The 27,872-nt window shown below is 41.5% G+C and overlaps 3 protein-coding genes across 4 annotated transcripts in view; 1 reads left to right on the plus strand and 2 right to left on the minus strand.

Annotated features, from left to right (window-relative positions):
- nr1d2b (nuclear receptor subfamily 1, group D, member 2b) overlaps window positions 1-27,872 on the plus strand; it is a 352,544-nt gene that overhangs the window by 199,428 nt on the left and 125,244 nt on the right. The gene's annotated exons all lie outside the window — the stretch shown is intronic.
- pdik1l (PDLIM1 interacting kinase 1 like) lies at window positions 621-9,123 on the minus strand. Of its 2 annotated transcripts, XM_084032214.1 has the most exons (4): window positions 8,985-9,066; window positions 7,404-7,496; window positions 5,617-5,912; window positions 621-1,495 (listed from the first exon to the last, which is right to left on the minus strand). In XM_084032214.1, the coding sequence occupies exons 2-4, from the start codon at window positions 7,426-7,428 to the stop codon at window positions 755-757; spliced, it is 1,062 nt and encodes a 353-aa protein (XP_083888340.1). In that variant the 5' UTR covers window positions 7,429-7,496; window positions 8,985-9,066; the 3' UTR covers window positions 621-754. The 2 variants fall into 2 exon arrangements, with proteins under 2 accessions (XP_083888340.1, XP_083888341.1); XM_084032215.1 differs by lacking the exon at window positions 7,404-7,496 and having other exon boundaries at window positions 8,985-9,123.
- LOC311027461 (protein lin-28 homolog A-like) lies at window positions 15,063-25,137 on the minus strand (the record flags this gene model as incomplete). The annotated part of the gene is made up of 4 exons (XM_084031485.1): window positions 15,063-15,291; window positions 20,624-20,802; window positions 23,934-24,082; window positions 25,128-25,137. The coding sequence occupies 4 exons, from the start codon at window positions 25,135-25,137 to the stop codon at window positions 15,063-15,065; spliced, it is 567 nt and encodes a 188-aa protein (XP_083887611.1).

Raw genomic sequence — 27,872 nt, forward strand, 5'->3', positions numbered from 1 at the left:
CCCCACCCATACAACCAACGTAGCAGCCTGCAGAGAAAAAAAGTGACCTTTAAGCACCAAAGATTGGCATTCTTCCCCTCCAAAACTTACCGCGACAATAGACGTTTGTCTACAAATACCATCCTGCTGTATGTTTGCATTACCTGAGCATTCAGGGCATACCTGCGTTTGATGTCAAAAACATAATCGAATCACGGTATAAATTACAATGCTGGTGGTCGTGTACCAGGCTCACTTTGTAAGTCAGGTTCTGTCAAAGCCTTCCAACATTCAACACACTGACGGGACGTGTGTCTTAATGTTGGCCCTTTGGATATATCTACGCTGTAATGGTCACAGGATTATGTCTCATATGGCATTGGGTAACAATTAGCACCGAGTCCAACGTGGTATTTGGAGACAAACAGTCGCAGTTTGACTTTCTCTTCTCATTGAATCCAGGGCTTTTGGGGTCATTTTACTCTTCCAGCACACTTGAGTGATTCTGTAAGGAGGAAGAGGAAGCTGTGATGTGATTAGCCTGAGACTACGCTGCAACCTGGAGCAGCAGCAGAGGCGGGTGTCACACCGCTCCCCTCCAATATAAAAGACAGTAGAGGACTGCATGGGATGGACAGTAGATGAAGTTACGCCATAATACAAACGATGACAGTTCTATTCATGATTGGAACAATCCCGTTACGTGATCTAGGTTAACAAAAGCTGATGAGATGTGTACATGTGCTTGATCGGCCGAGTCTGTGGTGCCAGTCCATCACGTGTCCCAGTCCAGCTCTCTGCAGGCGATTCGGACCAGTCTGAGCTCCAGTTCAAAGGCGTCGGGCCGTTCCTGAGGATTGGCCGACAGCATCTCCCTGATCAGCTGCTTCATGTGGCTGTTCATGCTCTTTTTCCTGGCAGGGATCAACAGCTGCATCTTTGGGTTCTCTAACAGGGCCTCCCCTAAGGGTACAATCTCAGTGCCCTGCTGTACGTAGCTCCCCAGTAGCTCCTTCTGAGTCTCCACATCCACAAAGGTGATGCGCTCCACCATGGCCCAGATGATCACTCCTAGGGCGAAGATATCCGCTTTGGCCGTGTAGTGGCCCTCCCAGACCTCCGGTGCCATGTAGAAGTCTGTTCCGCAAGCTGTTGACAGGAAGCACTTGTTCACGCTGGCCGGCTCCTCTGGGTTGAGCCCAGAGGTGGAGCACACCTTGCTCAGGCCGAAGTCGGCCACTTTGAGGGTGGGCTCGGACGAGCCAGCCGCCGTGCAGGCCTGGGAGATGAGGATGTTGTCCGGTTTGAGGTCGCGGTGTATGATCTGGTTGCGGTGCAGGAATGCTAGGGCGCTGCCCAGCTGCAGCATGAAGCTGGTGTTGGTCTTGCGGCTGGGCTTGCGGGACAGCAGGTAGGCATTCATGTCACCGCCGTCACAAAAGTCCATGACAAACCACAAGTAGTAGGCACAGCACGGGTCGAACGTGATCTCGCCTTTCAGAGACGTCTCCACCAGCTGCAGGGGAAAAGCGGAAAAAGACAAAGTCAACATGAGAGCACTGGTGACGGCTAAGGGACAGTCAGCGTCTGCATGCTGCACAAATATTAACATTGTCAAGCTTTCCTGAAATACTACTCAGTCAGAGCTGAGGGAAATGGGGACAGTTTCAGTTTTTTTCTCCACTTCGTCCTTTAAGTCCAGCAGTCAATGACTCAGTGTGCTTTTATGCAGAATTTCAAAGCACCATCCATTTAGAGGTGATTACATTTTTATGTTTCGTGTTGCATGTCTTGCCTTTAATTGTATTTTCTCTGGGCTTTGCTGAAGTTTATTGCTGCATTTTAATCAGGCCGACATTTTGTTGTAAAGAGTTTGATCTTGGTCTCTATAAACTGCAGATCAGAAGAGTCGATCAGATGACGCCTCTCCCATTTTCAACACTCATCTTCCTCGCCTGGTCTTTAATGACTGACACACACACACACGCACACACCAAGGCATCAGGCCCAGTGTGTGTGTGTGTGTGTGTGTGTGTGTGTGTGTGTGTGTGTGTGTGTGTGTGTGTGTGTGTGTGTGTTACAGGAAAGGGAGCTTTGATGTCAAATTGACCTACAGACTCGGTGACATGCATAATGTGTGCTGGTCATGCTCCACGAGGTTGACCATGTAATATATTTACAGAAAATAAAAACAAAGCAAAGCATTATCTCAAACGCCAACAGACAACGTTGCAAAACAAAATGAAACATCACTTAGGTCTGATCTAGCTTACATGATTATTATTACAGTCGGGAACAGCTCTGCAGGGTGAGGAGGAGAAAATGTCGCTCATAACTTAAGCAAGGTTGTTGCTGCTTTGTGTTTTTAACACGTTGTTTCCCACCTTCCTTTATGGGCCATTTTTTTCTTTTTTTTAATCAAAGCAGAGTGAGAGGCCTCTCATCTTTTATATCTGCAGGAAGTGAATTAATTTCATCTCCCTTTTTGACAGCAGGCCACAAATCTGTGAGGTTTCATCCATCTCACATCAAATTAAGATTAAATGGGGATGTGTTTCTGGACTTTGATAGATGGTGTTTTGTATTAAACACAGAAAAGCTACATTTTCTGAGGAAAATGTTGGTGTGCTTGCAGCAGGAAATATTAATTTGGAAAGTTTGAAAAAGTTGAAATCATGCAAGAAGAGGAAGTGGTAGTCAGAATACACACAATACATCTATACAGTGAAATCAGCTGAAATGGTGTTGATGTGGATATGGTGAAATGGAAATGTAGAAAGTAATTGAATTCTCAGTTGAAGAAGAGGAAAGGTGCTTTCAGACCGAATGATCGCTACCGCCCACCAAACTATCTCGCCCGGTTACATTGAAAACAATGGAAGCGGCGTGACCACTGTCTAAAGGCACCTTAAGGAATGAATGTAATATTAAATATTACTTTATGAGTAAGAGATGAAGGCCATTGAAAGCAGTTGAAATACAGATGAAGATGAAACGTCTCAGCTGGTATGCAACCAGTGACAGCAGTTTCAAATATTAGTAAAAAGTAGATGAACTGTTAGTTGAAGTGTAAAAATCTGTTTATGTGCCAGTTGAGGCTAGCTAAACCACACATTAAGGCTTTTTGATGTGACCCACTCTGCAGGCAACACAAATCCTCCGAGTGCATGTAGGAGACAATTCCCAGTGAAAAGCCCGCTGTAAACAAATGGCCACAAATTGTTTGACATGCCACTCGCCAAAGAATCCACTACCCAAAAAGAATAGATGCAAATTATCCCACAGTTGGTGCGGTCAGATAATTCTGCGCTATTATCATTTGTTTTTCTGTAAGCACGTACTGGAACATTACAGAGCAATAAAAAAAAGAGCGGGAATAAAGGGATTCTGGGAAAGTTTCCAATGCTAGCGCTGCAGAAAAGCAAATGAACGGGCTGACAATAGCCCTGCATGCCGCTGAGAGACTATAATCAGGCACCAGCAGAGTGCCTGTGTGCCCGCCGTCAGACAGCAGGGAGGCACTGCGACATGACAGGCTGCAGACAGGTTGACTGGGGAAGGGAGGGGACTCCCGTCCCCCCGCCCTCCCCCAACCTGATAATACATGACTGTGGGGGCACGAAGGCCACATTTAACACAGATCCATCTAGAAACTTCCAGTTGTTCTGCTAATGCTCATCAGAAGCACACACACAAAGGAATATCAACTAGGCTTCAACCGCTTATTTGCCAATATTTCTGCTGTTGAGATTGTCTTTCATCATAATTATAATCTCTGACACTAATAACTACAATATAAGGTTTACACAACAAACACCTAGTTTGCCACTCATGATTTGCTTAGCGTTACTGGAATTTTTTTTTAATTTAACCTATTAGGTCTACATTGTCACAAAGAAATCGTCTTTGAAAACAGTGATATGTCGATAGTGGTTGATAGTGGGTGGAAAAACAAACATGTGGCAATAACATAAATGAAAACAGGCTTCCAATTCATTACAAAAAAAATATAGCGTGAGGTCTCTCTTTTAAGACACAGCAACAAGTTTTTTATGTGTCTGCTAATACGCCTCAACAAAGCTGGATTCCTCTCCTGGCCGTGACTTGTGGACAGGAATGTCTGCCCCTATGTCTGAGCCAACAAAGACTCAGTACACAGATATTAACAAGATCTGCTTTTGGCAGGGGCGTAAGCAAACAACTTTCTTAGGTCGGGCAACTGTCCAAGGCAGATAATGAGATAACATTAGCTGATCTGATGCAGCAAATTTACAGTTACAGGCACTTTAAAATTGAGGGTCATGGCCAGGCTAAGCACTGAAACGTATTTTCATGAATCATGACAAAGTTAATAATAATTATAACGTACATTGGTTTTGACAAACAATTCCTTTTGCTGTTAAGTCTGATTGGTCTCCAAGAGCCACAGTTATTGTAGTGTCTGATGCATCACATGGAAATGGTCAGACACTATTCAGTATTCTCTTACAGCATATATTGGAAACATGAACAGCTGGTGGTGAAATGGTTTATTTGACACAATAATCTGGTATCCAAATCCTCTACCCATTGTAATTCTCCAGTACTTGACTTATAATTATTCCTCCCCGACTATCCATATCCATCCGACTATCCATCCATTTAAATGTATCCATTTAACACACAGATACAATACAGCACCCATCAAGATCACTTGTAATGGTAGCAGGGGTGCGGCAGCCATGGTATGAGTGAAGGTCTCTCTATTAGGCTACAACCAACGGTTCACCTGACTTGTGTTACAATGTTCTGCCAAGTTTCCCATCAAAATCAGTCTAACCTTGGCTAAGATACCCTCAGGGACATGTCTTGCACACAACAATCCACAATAAAAGCCATAATAAACTCTCTTCCCTGGAAGTATTTTACTCCGAAGTAGGGCTGTTGAAATGAACTTCGGCAATCAAATATAATTTGAATAGTAAAAAAAAAAAATCTGTACTATTCGAATGCTGAAATTAGTATTATTATTATTTTATTTTTTTTTTTTTTTTTTTAAAGAAGCGCGTTTTCTAATGTTAGCAAATCAAAGGAACACAGCGTCCCCAGGAAAACACAATGTGGCGGTTTTACTTTCTTAATTATTACTTATCTAGAAAGCTAGTCAGCTGTTGGTAATTCAACATATTTATCGGTAATGTTTTTGGAACGCCCTCTAGAGGACAGGAAGTAAAACAACCACATTGCCGATGATGGCATTGGCAACGTATAAGCCTGTGTAGTGTAGTTAATATTAATAATAGGCTGAATTTGAGCATTAAATATTCAAATAAAATTTTAATATTGAAAAAAAATCGAATGAAACTCGAATAGTGTTATGGAGGAAAATTGACAGCTCTACTCTGAAGTAGCTGTAGGACTTGTTGAGTGTGCACAAAAAATCCATTCCACTCAAAGTGAAGTAAACGCATCAAACACTCAGTAATTGTCTGGTCTCAGGAACCAAGTGGTCAAGATACACTTACAGACAAAATTCTGGGTGGCATTACTACATTATTGAGAAGCTTTCTACCATCTTTATCACCCGACATGAATGTAGCATCAATGCAGGATTACTGTTAAACTACGACCAGGTTCCAGTGAATTCTGTCTCCTCACCTCCAGGTAAAGTGGGGAGCTGGAGCCGTGGTTCATCCTCTGGGCCAGCTGGTCCCGCTGCAGGATACACTCCTCCAGGTGGATGACGTTTGGGTGCTGGCTCTGAATGCTGCTGAGGGCCCAGAACTCCCGCAATGCCAGCTCCACATTCTCTGGAGAGTGGCAGCGGATCTTCTTCACCGCGACCCGGGCCCCTGTGCGCTTCACTACCGCCTCATAGACGACGCCGTAACTGCCACGCCCCACCTCCTGGATCAGCTCGTACTTCGGCTGGCTGCTGACCATCCTAGTCCTCACTGTAGACAAAGAACATGGGGTTAGTTTTCTACTGACTCTAAAATCCGTATCAGATGCCATTATTTTAATAACAATTCAGCACATTTATATCTACGTATGCATTTGTTATATTTTGTTTAGAAAGTAATGTTTAAGTTGAGCCTAATGTTGCCTTAAACATAAAACAATGATCCCAGTAACGTCCAAACAACTAGCTTATTAATTAAACAATGGTATCGGATCGGTTCTTGGTATCGGCCGATACCCAAAGCCCAGGTGTCAATTGGTATCAGGACTGAAAAAGTTGAATTGGTGCATCCTTGGTCTACACGGCAGCATCATTTATTATGTATGTTTTTGTATTATATCTCACATACTATTATTCTCTATTCCAATTCCAATGTCTGAATACGCTTGCTGTGGTTTGAAAATGTGTAATTGCATTACTATTGCTATTATAACTTATTACATTTTTATTTCATTCTATTGTCTTATTTTGTATCTTACTTGCTCTTTTCTACTTATTTTGTATCTTACTTGCTCTTTTCTACCTATTTTTGACTCTTGAGCTGTCAGTGGCATAACATGGTCTTAAAATGACAATATCATTCATTGCAAATATTGCCGGGACAATATATGGTCCAACAAAAAATAGTTGCCTTGACACTAGTCTGTGGATAAGTAATATTAGCTGGGGGTTTGATGCCGAAACAAAACACCAGCAACAAACCTAAAAGCAAAAGCCACAACAGAGATAACTACTCAATTCAAGTAACCCAGGCTTCCACAGCCTCATATTAGCTAAAGCCAAGCTTTAACTGATGCAGATTTATAGTTCTGTTATTTGGGCAGCACTTGTCCCTAAACAGCCTCATATATTTTGTAAGGGAATGTGTCATTAAGTGTATAGCAGTGCATTTCCCGGGGTTTAGAATCACTTGAACACCACTGAAAGCCGACATCATTTTCTTTTTGCTCCCTCTTGTGGACAAGTTTACCTGACATCTTTCCCCAAACCACAAAATAAATTGCTTTCTTTTCCTGAGCTACACATGTTCTAATACCTCTATACGTTTCCTGGCCTGTTATCAATTTATGCAAAACATCTAAATGGTCCCCCTTAAGTTTTCATACGTGTTGCTGGAACAATCAGATCAAGCCAACACTGCACATTTGATTGGCAGATTGGGGCAAGAAGGTGGTATCCTGATACATAATTGACATGTTTCCTTGTTCCCTGAAGCATGGATACATATTTTTCCCTTTCTGTGTCTATTATTAGTATTATTATTATTATCCAATTTGATACATCATATAAGCAACGCAGCTTTCTTATCCACTAAAACAATGAAATGAGGGCTACTATCTACTACTCCTCCATACACATTTACAGTACTGCAAGGCGACGGCTGCACATAACCATAAAAAAAACATGCCTCATATTTGAGCCACAAACATGACGTGTGTTAAATTTACAAAAACTGTTATCAATTGCAGGGTTATTTTATTACCTTGTAGAGGTGTGTACAACTGCATGTCCCCGTTTCTGCACGTCACACCAACAGGTGATGCTTCCAGACATTGCTATGCCACTGAATCGTGAACTGCAAACAGTAGTTTACACTGAAAACAGGAAGTGTGAAAAGGCATAGCTCACCAGAATGCCATTAGTCTCACGCTCTACTATTGTGTAGTTACATAATCCTGATCCAGAGCAACAACAACAAAAACACCAGGTCTGCAACTACTGACACTTTCATCAGGTATTCTATCACGTTTTGTAAGAATTGATAAAGATATGCAAGTACTTTGTAAAGTTTAAGAGTAAATGTGAAAGACATTAAGGCCAGGCATCTTTAAAATAGTGCTGATTATTTTTAAAGTCAAGCTGATCATTTTAATCAATTCAATCATTGGGTGACAAGTTAAAATTGCTTGTCAAAACGTAAACATATTCAAGATATAACATAAATAATTGTGCATTTAATCATTCGGCAAGCAGGAAACATAGACACCCTAATTGTTGTCAATTAGTTTTCTGTTGATTGACTAAATGATTAATAGACTACTTTAAATTGAAATTTCTTCTTCACCATCACAGTATTACAGATTGACTTTATTTTTTCTATCATCTTTTAATATTTTAATAAACTGTCATAACTGTGATAGCGAATCCCATTATAATGTGTTGAGTCATATATAAGAAATATAATGCATAAAACATGACTGCTGACTACATTAATGAGCTTATTTATTCAGACTCTTGAGTGGCATTATTCAAACTATTGCAGTGCTCTCTTCAATAACAAGCTACTGTCAAACTGACGCAAAACCACTTGGCACTGCAACAAAGATGACATTGCTGGTCTAACGTACCATAGCGGACTGGAAGCGACTGGACAACAACTAGTCATTGAGAGTTCAAACTCACTCCAACGCGACATGTACATTCAGTCCCCACATCGGAAAACTTCACTTTAATGTCGCGTCAAATACACTTGAACACTGTGACATCTTTGGCGATGACAAACATCTTCCCCAAAAAAGAAAAAGTCTGCAGCGAGAAGCTGTCTCCTTGACAGGAGCACGGCGCAGCATGCTAACGGGCTAATTAGACATCCACTTGGCTGATTGGCTAAAAGGCTAACAGCTATGTGGCCTGGCCACCGTCAGCTAACGATGTTGTTGGTTAGCTAACGTTAGCTAATCACGTTAACACACCAGCTAACAAAGAGTCCAGCTCTCGCTATCGCAGTCGACATGTATCAGCTAGAGGCAGACGTGCAATTCAAACCTAAAACAAGTCCCTTGCATTGAACCTACGCTGGGGCCAGGGGGAGGACCGTGGTTGGCACTGGACAGCTTATTGTCCAGTGCGTGTGTTTGAGTGTGTGTGTGTGAGCGTGTGTGTGTGTGCGCGCGTGCGTGTGTGTGTGTGTGTGTGTGTGTGCCATTAAAACAAATTCACCCAGATTCCTCAAAACACACCTGCGAGCCAAGCAGGCAAGTAGCCACAGCAAACGAGACAATAGTCTACATGTAGAAGAAGCTGCGGTTGTTGTGCCGCAAGTTGTCATCTTATTCAGTCTCACCTTTTGAATCTTTTCTCGGGGGTTCATTTGTTGTCTTCCTCACTCTCCCTGGCAGCCATTACCGCCGCACACGTTCTGCTCGCACAGTTACACCGAGGAGGTTTTGTCAAACACTGGACGACGTGAGAGAGCGTGCAGCTGCTGAGCGGTGCGTGCGGCGCAGCGCAGCAGAGGTGGCCGGAATTAGGAGACTTCCGGCTACGCATTTCAAAATAAAGTCAACGACAAAATAAGTGTGATCTGGTACAGGATTTGAAGAAATGTACCAATACTAATGTTTTCATAATGTGCCAACATTCAGTATTTGGAGATATGGATCCTATTATGTATGTAGATAATACTTTATTCAAATATAGTGAATGTTAGTATTGTGTTGTTGTTGTTTTTATATATATCATTATTGAGATATGGCTAAAAAGTATATATTTTAAAAAATAGCTTACACATAGTAAATAGTGTCAGGTAATGTACAGTATAATAATTGTAAAGGTCTACCTCCAAACAAAATCCTCTTCTTTATATTATAAACTGATATGACGTGTTATTGATTGACACATTCTATTTACGTAAAATGATTAACGTTGTTTCACTTCATTTAAATATCTGTAATTTAACCATCTCATTGATGAGTACTTTTTCGTAAAGGTGACAATGCATGCGTCATATTTTGAAGGGAAATTGCAGCACTTCCGGCCCTTCTCTGGGCAAAATCTAGGCAGCTTTAGGAAGTCCCCCATATAATAGGCAGCCAGTCAGTACAATGCGGAGGCCCTCTGCCCCCCTCTTCAAAGCAAAACTGTCACTAACAGGCGGTGGACACAATCACCTGCTCAAATCTGTGCATGCCATCCTTCCTGAAACTCATTGTTGATATGCTGATACAGAAGTATGATATGTGGTGAGTCCAAATAGAAATATTTCAATCAGAACAAGGCTAGGCAGCGTTTTCTTCTATTTGTCACAGTGATTGTGACTCTTAAAGTAGTCTGATTAGATCGCCCCAAATGACAGAGAATTGTTGGTAATCCATCACAATGTTTTGCTGGGTTTTGTTTTTATGCAAATCTAATTGTCTCACTCCAAATCATATATGTGCCCACTGCGACCCTGAATACAGGATAAGCAGGAGACAATGGATGGTTTCATTGTCGAAGTAGAAGTTTGACTGATTGCAGAATTGGTCAAAGAACTGCTTAAATACAATATTACACTATATAGTTCTCAGAAGTAGTTTCACAGAAATCAGATCCCGAGACGTATATGTAACTGGTTAATACTGAATAATACCACCATATGACAGTCATGAACATAAAGTGTAGATACAAGAAACTGGTAAATAAAACATGAATATTCTCTATGTTAGATCTTTAATTTTTCTTTTTATTGCAGCACAATATTTCAGTCACAGGCTGAACAAATCAAGCAAGGTGGGAAGATACCATCCATATTTAAAGACAAACTCAATCATCAAGTTAAATAAGGCTACAGCACGTGTTCAGCACAACCTACTACTGAGTACTGAGTCGAGGTGAAATGTGGACCCAAATTCATCATGACCTAAATGAGCTTAATCCAAACATTCTTTATAATGCACAGTCATGATGAGGGACTTTGGTACTGGAGAGCTATCTGAGCTAAGACTTCATTCAAAAGCACCACTTTGGTCGTCGGTTCAGGATCTTGTTATATCGGCAGCAACAGCATAAAATATGCTCCAGAAAAATTGCAGAATGTGTTCTGTGAGGTAGCACACGTTACACAGGAAAGAAGATGTAAAAAGACAGTAATAAATACTTGAACGGAGCACGTAGTACACAAAACATTAACAAACAGTCTTCTGGACACGCTGTTCTCAAGCTGTCCAGAAATCACACCTGAGGTAGACTTGTATAGATTTTTGACAAGACGAGTTCTGTCTTGGTCACACATAAGTACAAAACAAACTACTAAACACAAAACGAACTACAAGAAACAACAAAACACTGGGACATTTCAGCACATAATAGGCGTGATGATCTTTAATGAGCATCAATACTGATGCTTTTAAACACCGTCTGTGCTGTGTGATCACCGGGCTCAGTAGCCAGTCCCCTTTTACATGAAAACACTAATCTATTCTTCTACTAATCATCATGCAGACACATCATGAACATTATATTAATACGTGTGGATATATATACAATGAAAAAACATAATTTTTAAAATATAGTGCCATTGCAGGGCTTTTGTTGTGATGAACTGTTGGTGAGTCAACTATTCCTTTACCCGCTTTGTTGACCTTTTAATATACTTGATGATTTCTTACATTTCCCCTCGTGTCTTTCAGCAACCAGACAACCAGGAGAATAGTTTTGGGCAATATTTTTGCTTTTATCTATAGCTGTTTCCCCATTGAAGCAGCTACACGAACCACTAGTTGGTTTTAAAATACGCCTACCAACCACTAATGTTGTTTGTGTAAAACTTAAACAAACATTATAGCATGCTATTTAATAAGTTTAGCTCTAATAAGGGCTGCTGGGTGGTTTTTTTCCCACTTTTGACGCAGCCAAGATGGCCATTTGTGCTAAGCTAGGCTAAACACATCTCGGCTCGCGCTGCCTATTGGCCCACTTGATGAAAACGCTTCAGAATTGTATAAATCTTCCCCTTTCACTCTCGTCAAAGAAAGCAAATCAATAAACAATGTATTCGATGCAGCACATGGAGGGTATGTAAAGACTAACAGACGCGAAAGCCTGGTAACGCAACAACGCCGTAGCCTTGATAGCAAACTAACTGGCTTATCTATTGAGCTACGTAGCTCTGCGGCTAAGGCCATGTGACTACATGTTTACGATACATAATAGCAACTTAAACCTTTTTAAATATACTTCAGCTAGGAACAGGCTACAACTTCCCTCTGGTGTTTTATGTGGCTGTTGTAGATAATATCTCATAATGACATCACATTGTCTACGTTTGACCACTTTTCCACATGTCAAATACAGAAAGGTCAACCCCCACCAAGAAATGCAATGCATATCATGCTGAAACATACACAATGCTAAGGTTGTTGAGAGTGGGTGGTTCCTTTGAGACATACAAGGTTGCCGCGGTACTTCCTGCTCTGTGTTGCGTATCAGAAAAGGACATAAAGAGAGTGCATGGCTCATTCGGCAGTTGATGCCCTGGGTCTTCAGACAGTAACTTCTTAAACATCTAGACGTGTCCTAAAAGACACTAAAGGTCAAACAAGTTCTCCCTGAGTTAAAAATGAGGACACTTAATAAACTGAATGCAGGCTGAGGTTGCTTTGTTTTCTTCCTGTTCTACAAGTTAAATTGTAGATTTGTAAAATGACAAAGGACTGTCAGCTAACAACTACATGATTTTAGTCGTCAGAATCTGCCAAAAAGGTTGCGACATACTGCACAGCATGTGTACAAAGGCAGCCGAACCTGTTCAGAACTGGGTTGAATTAGTATTGAAGAGGTACAAAGATATTTCTGAATCATAGCACGAATTCAAATAAACCGTTAAAGCTGTCAAATGTTCAGCCGGCCTTTCAAGGAGAACAACTATGAATAAATAGTTAATATAAAAAAGTTAATATCTATATACATTCAACACCTTCACTAAAATAAGTGACGGCAGTTTAATAATAACTGACCAAAATTGTTTGTGAAAAAAATCCCTGATATATATTTATATATATGTCAACATTCCCTTCAGATTAATACTGTTTTGCAGACAAAGTCTAGCATACAATCAATACTGGTCTTGCATAAGTAACATGGAAACTTGGTAATTAAGACATAGATTATGCCATAACTGAAAAAGAAGTAGAATTATTTTGAACAGTTAAGTGTGTGATAAAGTTGTTTTTAGTGGAATATGACAGTTGAAAACAGCTCTCATCTACCCCATTGGAAATGGAGGTTATGGCACTTTTTATACAAAATTTCACTATAATACCTGATTTTTTTTCAATAAAGTTGGAGATGAATAAGCAGTGGATATGTTTTCTCTCTTACATTCACATATAACGGATTGTTACCTCATCTTTGGAGTTTAGTAGTAAAAAAAATTTGAAGCAATGCTATTTTTGATCATTGATTTAGAACAGAGTATTAGGGACACTTTTTAGATTTTTTTTAGAATCACTTATATTTGGATAAAAATGTCCCATTTCATAGTACTAATTTCATGGGAAAATTATAATTTTGGGAGAATAAAGTTATAATTTTCCAAAATAAGCCAATATATATACTATACTATATTTGTCATAGTATAACATATACAAAGTCATGTAACATTCAGAATTTAGGACTATTCATACTATTCACTACACATATTTTGACTTCTCAAAATATTTTCTTTCCCTAATACTCTGACGTCACTTCAAAAACAACATGTAATCAACAGGGTTTCATCTCGTCAGGTCTTGCTGTAAAGGGATTTTTACAGAATCCTCCGTTCTGAAACCAGACACAAGGGTTGGACTGATGCGGGTTTTTGAACGTCTATACTGATATTTTTAGATGAATGCTGCAGCCACTTTTGTTACTTCTGGTTTTCTAGTCTCCCGAGTGTTTTTGAAGACCACCAATTTGTCGATCTTTAGGTGTGGTTATAGACATAGGACATAGGGCATATACTTAATCTACAACTTACTTCAGTTAATGCATACTTGGCAAAACAGTACTTCCTGTTACTCTCCTCCATCTATTATGTTTGTTAAAAACTAGAATCTGACAAAGAGGTGTTCTGCTAGTCAGGCGATCAATGCGGAGCCTTAATCGTCGTCTCACTTGCTTTTAAAGATGAAGTAGAGCTATTGGAACTATGGCGTCTAAATAAACTATGTTATGTTGGGGTTACGTGAATAGAGATTTTCTCACAGGTCTGAGTTCATGAGTTGTGATATCAACTCATTCGGTGCACCTGTAGCTACGATCTGAAGCGATCCGATACAACTGCTCCGCTAACAGTCCTGGAGATGTTAATTCAATCACGTGTTTTAGCATGAAGGTCATAGTTGATGGTGGTGTTGTGTATGTAAAAAGGACGCACAAATGTTGTCCAGCACAACACCGCCATCTTTTACTATCAACTTAAAAACAAATCTGAACCTTATGAATTTCGTGAAGGCCGACGATTTCCCAAGACTTTTGTTTGCATTAGATTATTATAGAAAGTTATTAATGAATGTATTTATGCAGAAAATTGTATTTTCTAATCTTACTTCTTCACTCTTTCTAAAAGAGGACAAGAACATCTTACATTGTAATTGTTTTGTGTCACTTGCCCTCAAAGTTTAGCCATTTGAATGCAGATTGATTGAGTTACAAAAGGCAGCACATGGCTGAGGGTGGTTCATTCTCCTGGAGGGCTTTTTCACAGCAAACATTTGGATTATAGCGGGACAAATAGACGGTCCCAACGAAGTGTCCCAGGAGGGCATGTCAGTCAGCGAGCATGCATTTCACCACCACTCAACACCTAAATGGAATGCAGCCTGTTATAAATTGCACCTGTTTTCCTGTTCCGACAAGCCAAAACATCTGCTATAAATAGAAAAGGTCTATTATAAAGATCACGCCGGTTTTATAGATTACGCTGACAAAGATTTATGTCAAATATCCACAAACCCATACATCAGTCAAGCCCACGCCGCGGCTCACAACTATTTTCCATACACCCTGTATGATTACGATGCTTTGGAGAGCTGTAAAGATTTCTGTATGTGAATTTTGCCAAAAAAAATGAATACATTTTTTTTTTTAATAGGCCCAGTTATCGGAGGCACATATATCAGCTCAGTCCAGGGACTTGATATCTGCTGCTGCTACACGGCTGAATCAACGGTAAGTCTGATTGTTTCGTTCTAATGCGAAGACACTTTTCAGAGGCAGAAAAACAACGTAGAAAGAAAAGTAAAAGTCTTTAAAAATGTGGACGTGTCTGCCGGCGCTCTATTGAACAACACATCACATGAGTACCACAGTGATGACTCCTATTTAGCCGTTCAATATGTAAAACCTGAGGTAGCTCTTTCTGTAAGCAGTGTTTAAGGGGAAAACCTCACAGTCACTCTTAGTTTTCAGAGAGGGTGGCCCGGCTTTGCTCCTCTTCCTCGTCCCTCTGTGATGTTCCCTGAGAGCCTGAATGCTGCTGCTGCTGCTGCTGCTGCTGCTGCTGCTGTGCTTTGACCGGACAGCTCGCCACCATGTGGGAAACGCTCTGACAAAAATGGCACTTCTTGGGCTGAGGGGGCAGCTGACACTCTTTGGCATGATGGCCGGGTCCTCCACAGTTGTAGCATCTAGAATGAACAGGAGACAGGAAATGACCTCAGAGGGGCTATTACATGCTTTTCTTTGGCACAATTGCTCCGTCCAAAACCGAGTTTACCACATATTCATAAAGATATTATTCCTTATGTGTGGGTTTGGTCAGAGGGAGATGTGGACATTTACATGTTATTGCATTATGGCATCTTATGGCATTTATGGTATCTAGACATTTGTTTTTACTTAAATGTTACATTTCGTTTCACATAACAGTAATGTCAATGTTCTACTGAAAGAAAACACAGATCGTGAGAAACAGACTATTGAAACTGGTGATTACATGATGGGACATGTCATTTTGGTTGTGAGGAGGTTATTTACTTTTGACACACAAGTCAAATGTTGTGACGTGTGAGAAATTGTAGGATAAATAGAGGTGATTGCTCTTAACAGTTTATAAACTGCAGCGGTGCTTCAGAAAATAGACCGAGGCTCTTGAGGAAAAACTGTAAAGAGAAAGGATTTTATTGCATGTTAAATTTTAGATATTAGTGAATAGTTTTAGTAAGATTGCATTGATTGCACTCTGTTATGAATTAAAACAAGAATTTATGTTATTGGAATTCGTTTTGAAAGGTCGCTGGTTTTCATTTGAACAAGAACAAAAAGAACAGAATTCCATCTGCAGTGTAGTGACTGGATTCCACCATGAGAGGGCAGCAGAGCCCAGCTTTGGTTTCAGGCCACCATGCATGCACATTAACTGCAGCCCCAGAGGTGGGCAGCTGTTCAGGGATTTGGCCAGATTGATCTGTGTCCCTCGAGGGATTGTATGAGACATACTCTGACAACCAAACTCAACACTGGCTTTGTTGATCTACCAATCAAGATAAAAGGGTGGACCTCGGCTTTTCAGAGTGTTTAAAGTTACCCTGCACTCAAAATAGTGTGTTTGGTGTTCTTGTTCCCTCGTTGTGAGGTTTGAGCTTCACTTTGCAGGGCGATGTATGTGCAGGTGATGCAGTTGAGTGGATGCGCTGTTAAGAATGTCCAAATATTTAACTCAGATGCAAATGATCATTCAAAGCTGAGTATTGGACATTTCTTTAAACATGTCTGGAAGAGATCTTTAAGTAAGCTACATAATCAACATATTATAGATTTGCTCTGTATCACTCAAATAGCATGGCTGGCTTTTTGCTTTGAAAATAATGATTTCCTCAAAAAGTAAATTCTGTAGACTTTGTCTCAAAAAAAACACCAAAAATATTTTATTTGGCCGAGATTGTGATAATCCTCTTAGTGTACTGAGGAGGCTTTTTAAAAGCTCTCTCTCTCCCTCTCTCTCTCTCTCTCTCTCTCTCTCTCTCTCTCTCTCTCTCTCTCTCTCTCTCTCTCTCCCTCTCTCTCTCTCTCTCTCTTAGGAGGACAATCCATTAGGTCAGGGAGGAATATGTGTTGTTGTTTTAATTCTATTTTGGGGGTTAAAGGAGGACTATGATGATGGTTGTGCTCTAATCTAAACTCTGCTGATGTGACCTATAGTGGTATTTGTGTGATGTATTCATAGCATTGATTAATGGCGTGCACCCCCTGTCCTCCATCTTTGTTGTCCGTACATGCCTTATGTCTAAGAAAGGTGTGACCGAATGCTTATGAATGGAATTAAACAGATGGTGCAGAATATATTGATACGGATATAATTTATATCTATATTAAGAATATTTTTCAACATTTGTGACAGTGTGAACAAACGGTGTAAGGTGTAAGTAATTAAGAACATGAACGCTGCAGGGCCCGTGGTACTGTGCACACTGGCTCACTGACATTGAGCTGGCCAGACATTTTTATTTAACGTGTGAACTCACGCTGCACGTTTTTTAATGGTAACTTCATGTGTGAATGTGTGACTTTAAATACTTTAATGCTCGCTCACACTGCACGGATCGATTCACACACTTAATCAGGCGTTCAGCGACCCTCCAACTACAAACAACTGATACGGCAAAATCTTAGATTCTGAAATCACTCTTGTGCAACCAATTTGCTCAAATCTGCGCAGCGTCAGCTCATCTTCACCGAGCACCTTCATGGAGCAGAGCCATCATTAACGGGATGAATCACGCCAGCGCTGATTCTAAAGGCACTCGTGTATGAAACTGTTTCTAATCGCAGTTTACGAGGAGATGTTTGTAAAACAATCACAAGATATGGTCATGTTTTCACAGGATGCCAGTGGAAGTCAATAGATGATAATATTAAATGATCATCCAGCCGTAATTCTGCAGGTCAAAGCATGGATTCATCTGCAAACAACAAGCTGCCATGATTAAAAAGCGAAACACTCCTGCTATCGTTTGTTGATCTTGTGGCTCGATGTGATCAGTAAATCAATGCTGAGAAAGCTAATGCTCAGAAGCTAAGTGAAATCCTGTTGGTGGATTCATTATGGCGGGATAAATAAGGCACCAGAGGCTCAAGCGCCGTGTAGAGTGACACAAAGAGACACCGGCCACTTAAATAAGGGAGCGAAAGCCATTGATTTTGTGTGGACTATCTTTTCGACGAGCCCTGGCTTTTCCCTTTTGCTCTCCATCTGCAGTCGAAACAAGTAATTAAAAGCAAACATGGCAGGGAACAGTTCTCCGTGGCAAATTACATATCTCAAGCAGAGTTCATATTGCTTTAATACCGTGCAGAAAGCGAGCACATTTAATCTAACACGCTGCAGCAGGCTGTGGTCGGCTGGTCGGAAGTGCAAATTCACAAGCTGACACCGCGGAAAGTGTTAAAAAGAAATGACTGGCAGATGTCTGCCGTATTAGCCTGTACAGACAAATCACTACAAAAAGTCTACTTTTGATAGAGCAATAACCTCTTCCTCTTATCGTGCTTCTCTTTTCTCTTCTGCTTCTCTTTTGTCAACAAATTCCATTTAAGACCGAATCCAACGATGCATTTGTCCAGCTTCCGGTACTCCTTCTTGTCTGTCATGATTTAAACATCATCATCTTTAACGCTGCATTCATTTACCCTACACTTTGCAACAAGCTATCAAATGGAATGATGGCCTTGTAAAGTCGATACGCTAAAAAATTAGCAAACTATTGCCTGTTGCACCAATATGAGAAACATACCTGTGTTTTTAGCTGTTAAACACGGCGCTATGTTCACTAGTCTCTGGCTGCAGCCTTTCACTCATGCACTGCTCCGCTGGGTTATGTCTAGATATGTCCAGGGTTGCAGTGAGAAAGCAAATATCCCAATCATTCCAACCGGACAAAGTATGTGTAATGAACAATCGAGTGCTAATATTTTAATAGAGTCGGCCATTGTCTGGAGAATTCACATCAAGAGTGTGTTAAAGACATTTCTATGGTGCAGCAAAACTGGAAGAAAACAACCATCAGATGGTGAAGAAGAGAGGTCATTAACACGAAGAAAATGTGGAGATTCTATCAGTGGGGGCCGACGCCAAAAATGTCAGAACAATTCAAGGAACGAAAAGAGATTCACCAAGCCTGCTGCGTGACTTTGCCTGTTTTTGCGTCACGTCCTGCGTCATGCATGCTCCCCCCCCCCCCCCCCCCCTCTCGCCTAAACCAAGGAGCAGCTCCGGATCATGTCCAGACCTGATCCCTGTACATTGTCCGGAGTTCATATGAGAAAACAGTTTGGAGGAGGTGGTCTGAGTCAGATGCGTTCGTACAGCTGGTCACTGTAGTTTCCATTAAACGTTACTCAAAGAGAAGGACGTAATGCGTTTCCACGTTCGGTCAAAACAAAAAAATATAGAATAAGGCAGCAAAACTTCAGCCTGTGAGATACAGAGTGATGAGACCCAGACCGAGCCCTGCATCATCTCACAGCCAACCGCCACTTCCTTCCTCCCTCCCCCCCCCTCCCCCCCTCCCCCCACCACGGCTCCGTATTGATCAGCTTGGCCACGAGAGTGGGAGAGTGAGCTCCTTTGTTTCAATACAACCGTGACCTCTGAACCCTGACCCCCGCTCGCTCAACACTCCTCCTCCCACCCTTCCCCTCCAGCTCATTTGCACACCACATCCCAATGTTGCCATGGCAATGGTGACCTCTGACCTCTCTCGGGCACCTACATCTGTTATCAATTAAACGGATAGGATTCTTTCCTCTTCGGAATACTACATTTATGTTTGGGAGAAAAGAGGGAACATCTGAACGCAATCAAACCTATAGCGGGTATTTAAGGACAGGAAGCCGTGGGATTATTTTTTATCGTTGCCTCACTAATGAAGTTCAGCTCAATACGATGCTATCGCATAAATAACCTTGTCGGATCTTAATGGCCTGAAATCTGCAAATCAAGCTCTACTATATTCTTTAAGTGCAACATTGGGGGATTTGGAACCAGCAAGAAGAAGCAGTAACATCTGAATGCAATCAAATCCAGTAGGTATTTAAAGAGGGGAAGATAATTTTATTACTGCCAGCTATGATTAATATGGTTAAACCTACAAGATGCTATCAAATTAATAGCCTCGCTGGATCTTAATTGCCCAACAAGCTTCAAAGACAAATAAATGATAGCTTCCTCCAGCAGAGTTCATTCACAGGTTGTTTTATAGTTTGAATTTGTGTTTCCTGAAGAAGACAAAAACTTTGAACCACTGTTGCCAGCACAGAAACCAAAAGATGGAGCGTTGGGGGTTGAAGAGATCCAACAATCTATTGATCGAGTGCAGCCTGCTGCTGCTCAAAGAGCCAGAATATTACTTTAGGTCTTTATTTTCTTTTTTAGCTCTTATAATTACTTTTGTAGATGCAATACTCATAAAAGAAAGACAAAATCTCCCTCTTATAGGTCTGTGTTGTCTGTATTTTAAATCCTTAAAGTCGTGTCTTTTTCAAAATAATGGGGGGAGGGAAATCTGCCACTGAACAAAGAATTCTGATTATATTTCTGATTATAGTACTTTAATCTGCCTCAGTCGTTCTTCTTTTGAGGTATTCCTTTATTCAAAATTCGAATTTTTCGACATTTTGGAGGACAATTTAATGCATCGGAACATTTTCACCTTTCCAGCTCATTTAAACACGGCGCTATGTTCACTAGTCTCTGGCTGCAGCCCCTTTCACTCATGCACTGCTCCGCAGGTTATGTCTAGATATGTCCCGGGCTGCAGTGAGAAAGCAAATATCCCAATCATTCCAACCGGACAAAGTATGTGTAATGAACAATCGAGTGCTAATATTTTAATAGAGTCGGCCATTGTCTGGAGAATTCACATCAAGAGCGTGTTAAAGACATTTCTATGGTGCAGCAGAACTGGAAGAAAAGCGATGAAGTGCCGACTGACCATGTGAGAGCCCTTAGACCGGACTTACCTGTCCCCCTTGGAGCGTCGTTTCTGGGAACTCTTCGGTCTCCTCTCGCTGCCCAGACACGGCTCCCCGTTGGGCCCGGTGACCCGGACCGACTCCAGCCCTTTAGATGATTTCTTAAAGGTGAACTCCACGGCCTCGCCCTCTCTGAGGCTGCGGAAGCCGTCCATGTGCAGTTTGCTCTGTCGGCGAGAGAATTAGGACTGTAAACATCAGCTGAGGATCAATCGAGCCTAACGCACCAATAAGGGAATATAATTGATATAAAAAGATGGATGATACTGTGACTGCATGAGAAAGTAGTCAGGGTTTTAACATCCGTCATGCTCTCGGTTTCACTCTTTGCACGACTCCTTCTTTCACATCAAAACAAGTACAACACCATGAATGCCTTTGTCCCAAAGTGTGGGCCGCTGTCCATCAACTTATATGGCTCATTGTGTCTCATCCGTCGACACGACGGCCGGCACCGAGAGGCTGCAAGCAGGCTCGTACGTTTCACCTTAAAAGTGCCTGTAATCGATATTGTTATGAAACAATGCATCAAATGAATATGTGAAAGGGCCTGCTCGTGGTGATGAATCTACAGACCGTATCACGTGAATCTGCAGCTCATCTCGGCTTCACGGAGCTTTATGGTGAGTTTCACCTTTAGTTTCAGAGCAAAGTGGAACATTTAGTAGCTGAAGAGCTTTCCTCACAAGTTCAAGGTGATGATGTCACTGTGTTCACCACCCTTGTTTCCAAATTGCCCTCCAAAAAAATGGATTTGAAGAACTGATATTTTGGCAGTTTGTGTAAAGTAGGGGATAAAGATCTTTAAGGATGTAAAAGTCCAGCTTATTTAAAAACCGACGCGTCTGCATAGATGCTGCATGAATAGAAACGTGATGCCTCTGTCAGGACGTCCTCGGCTCTCCCATAAAAATCCAATCCTGTTGACGGCCCCCGTTTAAACATCAAACACCCCTCCTCCCCTCATGCGTCTCCAACCAAACCTCCAAAGCATTCCTCACCCCCACCACCACCACCTACATGCAGCCAAAGCCTCCAAAACGAGTCCATCTGGTCAAGTCTCCAGATGACCAACTGCACTGGTGGATGCTGGGAAATGACACAGGGAAGGAGTGCATTCCTGGGATAGCTACCGGGAAGAGGAGGCGAGTATGTATGTATGCTGAGGAGAGTAAATCCCAAGCACAGTGTGCTACACTGATGTTTCACCGATTACCTAAACTCCACAAACACGGATGCCAGCTTTAACGTGGCCTTTGCTGTCTCTGTGTGGCCTGTTGCTATATATCGTTGAGATTCCCACCTTGGTGCAAAGCACTTCACCGCTGTGGTACTGCTGCACTGCACTTCCCAGAAACCCAATGTAAATCAAACAAAGCGAGCAGCAGGGTGCCGGCGGAGATAGCTCCAAACAAAAGAGCTTAAGAAAAGAAGCAAATCGACAAAAACACAATTATGTGATGGAAACATTTTCTAGCGCACCACCCATCCATCCACACAATGAAAGGAGTCTGTCTGGGTTCGGCCTGGCTGCCTGCCTGCTGCAGCCACAAGCCGACCAGCAACGGCCCTTAATTGCTTGATACACATTAAAGCTGCTGCTGGCTGAGCCGGAGGAAACACAGAAGGTAAACCTGCTGCCCACTGAGATGACCGCGGCTGTGAAAGGCTCCGCCGGCTGCACTTTATACGGGGCATAAAGATCCACCCTAATGACACTATAGTCATCAAAGCTGTGGTGAACTCGACGTAACTTATCCTGCATCAGAGGAAAAGGAATTACAAGTGTTGCTGATCTTGTCGTCTATAGCAGCCGTTGAGTTGCATTCTGCATTTAATATTGTTACTACTGTGCAGGAGGCGAGCTATTACTATAACACTTCCCACATCCAGTGGTGTTATTATCAGCCGACATGGAGGTTAGGTAGACCAGGGAAAACCAGCATGTGGTGGGATACATTTATCAATAAAGTTAAGGTATTTAGGAATATGAGAAAACATTCAAACATGTTTTCTTTTTTATGTGAATGGTCGTATGTGGACAGAGATTCTTTCTGGAATGGCACTAAATCACTCATCTGGATTTTAAAAATACCATTTTATAACTTAAATGCTCGTCTGGACAGAAGTCATAGTCTTAAAATGCCAATTACACTTTAAGGGATTCATTTAACCCCATGTTTTACTTCTGAATGATCAGAATGTACCATTTTCTTCAAGTTTGGCCCCCACATGTATTTCTACTTCTGCGCGCCAAATAGTCATCAATGATTCACCGAAGCCCAAAACAAGCATGTGCAGGGCCCTTGTCCCCCTTTCTTTCATTTCAGATGATTTACAGCAACACTGGGGCAGGTAACCTGAGAAGAGGTCTCGACCAACGGGCTCCACATGGGAGGTGGGAATGAAACTCGGGGTTGGGTGGGCTCCCTGATGCTTTAATGACTTTATAACAGGAAGCAGGGCTGGTTGGGGAGAGGAATGAGCCTTGTTATCTCTGCTTTAGCCTCTAACCCCTTTTAAATAGAAATGCTTGAGCTCGACACCTTTGAGGTTCTGCAGCAAATATCTGTCTGGGAGGTGAGGGGTTGGGGGGGGGGGGCATGGTCGACTTTAAGATGTGTTAATCTTCAGGTAATTTTACACAAGAACGCAGCGGGTGTCTCGCATTCTTCTTACAAGCTGAGTGTAAACTTCTATTTTGGTTTTAGGAGCGAATTGCTGCCCTGTCCGGAAAAGAAAATAACATATTTGTATGTTGTTGTAAGGAGAAACGTTTACTGTTAAAACATGATTGTTTTTCACATAACAAACATGTTACTGCGATATACAAACGTATACACTTAAGAAACTTTCCTCCATCACGCTCAAAGACCATGTCTCAACCCAAGCATGAAGCAGAGCTTCAACAATCCGTGTTCTCCACATACTGTTCATTCACGTTATAATAATACAGGCTAATAAAGTAATTGTGTTAGATTAACAGGAAGCTATGTTCTTAGGACAAAATAGGTTTATCATTATGTCATTATAATGAGACAATATATTGGTATAACGTGAAAAAAATATGTTTATATGGCATAAAAATGCATTTTTATAACGTGGACAAATGTTGTTACAACATAAAAAACAATAAATGTGAAAAGCCATCACAATAAACTTGTCACGTTATGACATGACACCTGTTTTTCATCACAGGTAAAAGCAGCCTTTTAGACGGTGTGTGAACACACAGTGAAGGTAAAGCTGAAATGTGTGACGTAGGTAGACGTGACCAGCAGCAGCAGCAGAGACTCACCTGGTGGACGAAGACGTCCAGCGGCGCCTCCAGCGGAGCTCCGTCCCTGCTGCTCATGGACAGGAAGCCGAAGCCCATCCGCATGTTGAACCACTTGCACACGCCGCTGCCCCGGGACAGACCCGCGTCCTCCTCCTCGCAGCCCGCCGCTGTACACACACACACACGCACACACACACACACACACACACACACACACACACACACACACACACACACACAGCGACGACGACGGTCAGAGAGACGCGTGAACGGCAGCATGAAGGCCGGCAGGGCTGCGTGCGTCGGACGCGCTGCGTAATGGCCCGAAAAAACAACAACGCAATAGCCGACGCTGCATTAACACTGTTGATATTTTAAAAAAGCAATGTTGTCACGTGATTACCGTGGAGCTAATGTTCGTCTGAGGATTATTTGCAAACTATTTATATCAAATAAAGTGTTCTACCAAAATACACGGCGGCTACCATGGGGGATTTTTTTTATCTAAATTTGCATAAAAAGTATTTAATCTATTATTTCCTGTCAATTTTCCCCCCTTATTTTACTTGTTCTAAGGAAGTAATTCAAACACACACACACACACAAGATTGATGATTACAATAAATGCATTATTTTGTTCACTTTACGATCTAATACGATGTAGATTATATTCATATATGTGAGTGTGATTGAATACGATATTTATATATATTATAAATATTCTCAACCGTTTTTACAGTAAAAGAACAAATTCAGTCCTGCAAATTCTACACTCTGCAGTAGGCCTTCAAAATAAAATGTATCTTCTTTCTCTAACACTGGAGCGTAAACCGCCGAATCTGTATTCAATGTTATAAAAAACGTTCCTCCAACGGTCCTCGGATGAAGAGAGGAGCGTATTCTTACACATTCAAAGTTGAAATTGTTGTGCTTGTCTACCTGTGAAACTACCCCCCCTCTCTCTCGCTCTCTGCAGCTTTAAGCGCACTGTCCGCCTCCTCCACCTCCATTCTACCTCCACATCACAAAAAAGCCTACCTTCCCCCAGACGCCAAGTCACGGCCGCGCTTGTAGAGATGTTTGTGAATAAACAAGGACCCGACCCCGCCGGCAAGACAAGAAGGAGACGATGCAAGAGGAGGAAAGAAAGAACACGAGCCAACCCTCCCTGCTTCCTATTCAACCTCCTCCCTTGTTCCAGAGCATCCATACCTTCTGCCATGGTGGGAGGTTTCCTCAGCCTCCTGCAGAAAACAGCTCCGGCCCACAAAGTATCAGATGAAATGAGTTCAATTCATGCTGGGCAACATCCGTGCACGCGTCTCTCCGTGTTGATGAGTGAGGGAGTGAGCTGTAATCCTCCAGGAGAAAGAATGCCTTCTCCCTGCTTCCTGCTCTCTTCTTGCACAATATGCAGAACCCCCTTGACCCTCCTACCTCTAGTAACCCCCACCACACACACACACACACACACACACACACACACACACACACACACACACACACACACACACACACGACCACCTTTTAGGTCAAGTCCACGTGATTCAGTTGCAGATAAATGACACATGTCCAATAAGATAGGGAGCCAAACAATTGACAAAATGACCAATCAGGGCTTTGGACGATGCAGCTCAGTGATGCACCCAAGGGCCTTTAAGGATATCACCCCGCCCACTGCCACCCTCCTCCACACACACACACACACACACACACACACACACACACACACACACACACACACACACACACACACACACATGATGATAAAACCCCTTCTAAAAAAACATGTTTACGCTCCTGTTCAAAGATGCTGTTTCCATTCCATTTTCGTGAAGGTCTCAAGAGACTACTTACAAATTCTGAGTCGATATAAGTGTAGGAAATAAGAGATCAGACGGGGAAAGAAAGAAAAGAAGATTTTAGAAATGTTGGGAGAGACTAGGCTCTCCTGAGAGGAGCCGCACAACATGTTGTACTTCATAGTGGAAGGAATGTTATTGTCAATAACAACAATGATGAGACAAAGTCTCTACATTTGACATCATTAAACTGAATCCCTTATTTATATATTTTTGCTTCAGCATTCCATTCATTTATTAATAATACTTAATAATAATAATAATAATACAACAATTTAATAATAATGATACTATACTTATACATTAATAGATACATGGATGGATTGTAATAATTTTAGTTAAAGGGTTTTCTAAAACTGACCAAATAACATCATGTCTTCATTTAGAGCTGGTGAAATTTCAGAGGTGACTTTTTTACTCTGTGGTATTTTTGAAGGTATTTTGAAGACCTCTTAAACCATCCAGATGATCCAATAAACACCCCTTCATATGTAGAAATCCATTAATTAATGCATTGATTAGCTCCAGCTTTGGGTTGGACCCCTGAATGTGGACCCTATTTGGAATAATAAGGTATTTTTTGCAGGATGGTATGGTGTTGCCTCCAGGCAATATAGGCTATTTTAACCTCTTTTTTTTAATTGCACACCCATTTAATTGATCAATGCTATATCATGGGATGGTTACTCAAATACTAACAAAAGAGTGGTCACATGACCCACAGGGGTCCATTTTGCTTCCTCTTTCAATCACATTTTCTCACATAAAAAGTGCATTTTTCACTAATTTTTGTCCAAATAATCAACAACAAAAATCTGTTTGACCTTCACTGGTAAGTAAAGAAGACTTTTCAATAACTTTATATGACATATCAACAAATATTTCAGAGAAAATTACAAAAAAAACTGCATGTTGCTCTGAGGCAACATTTTACTGTAATGGAATCACATAAGGCCTTACCAGTTGGAATACAAGTATAAGGGAAAGAGTTAGTTTTTTAAATGTATTTGCCATGAATAACATGAGGAAGATGAAGTCCTAGTGGCAGCCCCACAGGGAGAGAGTGAGAGGGAGTATGGAGATGAGGATGAAGGTGAGGATGAAGATGAGGATGAAGATGAGGAGAATGAAGATGAGGATGACGTTGTAGAAAATGGAGGTACATTAGCAGCCTTGAGTAGGATGATTCATTACTTTCCTTACAATACATGTCATTTGCAACTCTTTCCATGTCTTCACAATGGTTGTTTTTTCCACAAGAGACCTGCCAGCCATTAAATACCTCACTACCTAATAGAGATAACGCTCATTAACTCCCCATGCCCATCAGTTTTCAACCACTTAATCATTGAATAATGTCTTAAACTGATAATACATACACAAGATATTGTAATAATATGTTTCTTGTGTAGGGTAAAATTATGTGTCAATTCAAGTCTCCTTAATCTGGTATGTAAGTGCTTTTGAAGTGAAGTTAATGGGTTTGTGAAAACCACTTGTGACTTAAATTGATCATTAATGAATAAGTGAAGTATTCATGTTCCAAAGCCACCTAAAACGTATATTAAGGGCTTTTTAAATGAAAGCGTTTTAAAGAGACAGTAACAGACACATGCGTGTTATAAAGTATCAGACGTACCTTTGTCCCCAAGCTTCATCTTCAAGGAAACCCTGGTCCTGGATGTGGAGCGAGCATGTGTACATTAGTCGGGATCGGTGCTGCATTTATATTGCCCATGATAATTACACAAAGTGGTGTTGAATGATGCAATGAAGCGCCTTGCTTTGTTTCTGCTGAGGTGATTCACGTCCACCTGTTACAGTTCGTTTAAAAGACATACGGTGGCCCGTTGGGGTCATTCTCCCTCAGTCATTAATAAGTCATTTGTCGCTTTCAAGCTGCTGTACGACACCACAAACCTGCTCTCATCACTGCTGACTCATGAAACTTCCCGTAATGACAAACACACACACACACACACACACACACACACACACACAGTGTGTAAGGACATTAAGCTGCACTTGTTCACAGGAAGACAGAAAACCTGCGAGCTGTAGCTCATTATCTCTGCACATATGTAATGCCTGGTTC

Source organism: Eutrigla gurnardus, assembly GCF_963514095.1.
Source record: "Eutrigla gurnardus genome assembly, chromosome: 17".
NCBI lineage: Eukaryota > Metazoa > Chordata > Actinopteri > Perciformes > Triglidae > Eutrigla > Eutrigla gurnardus.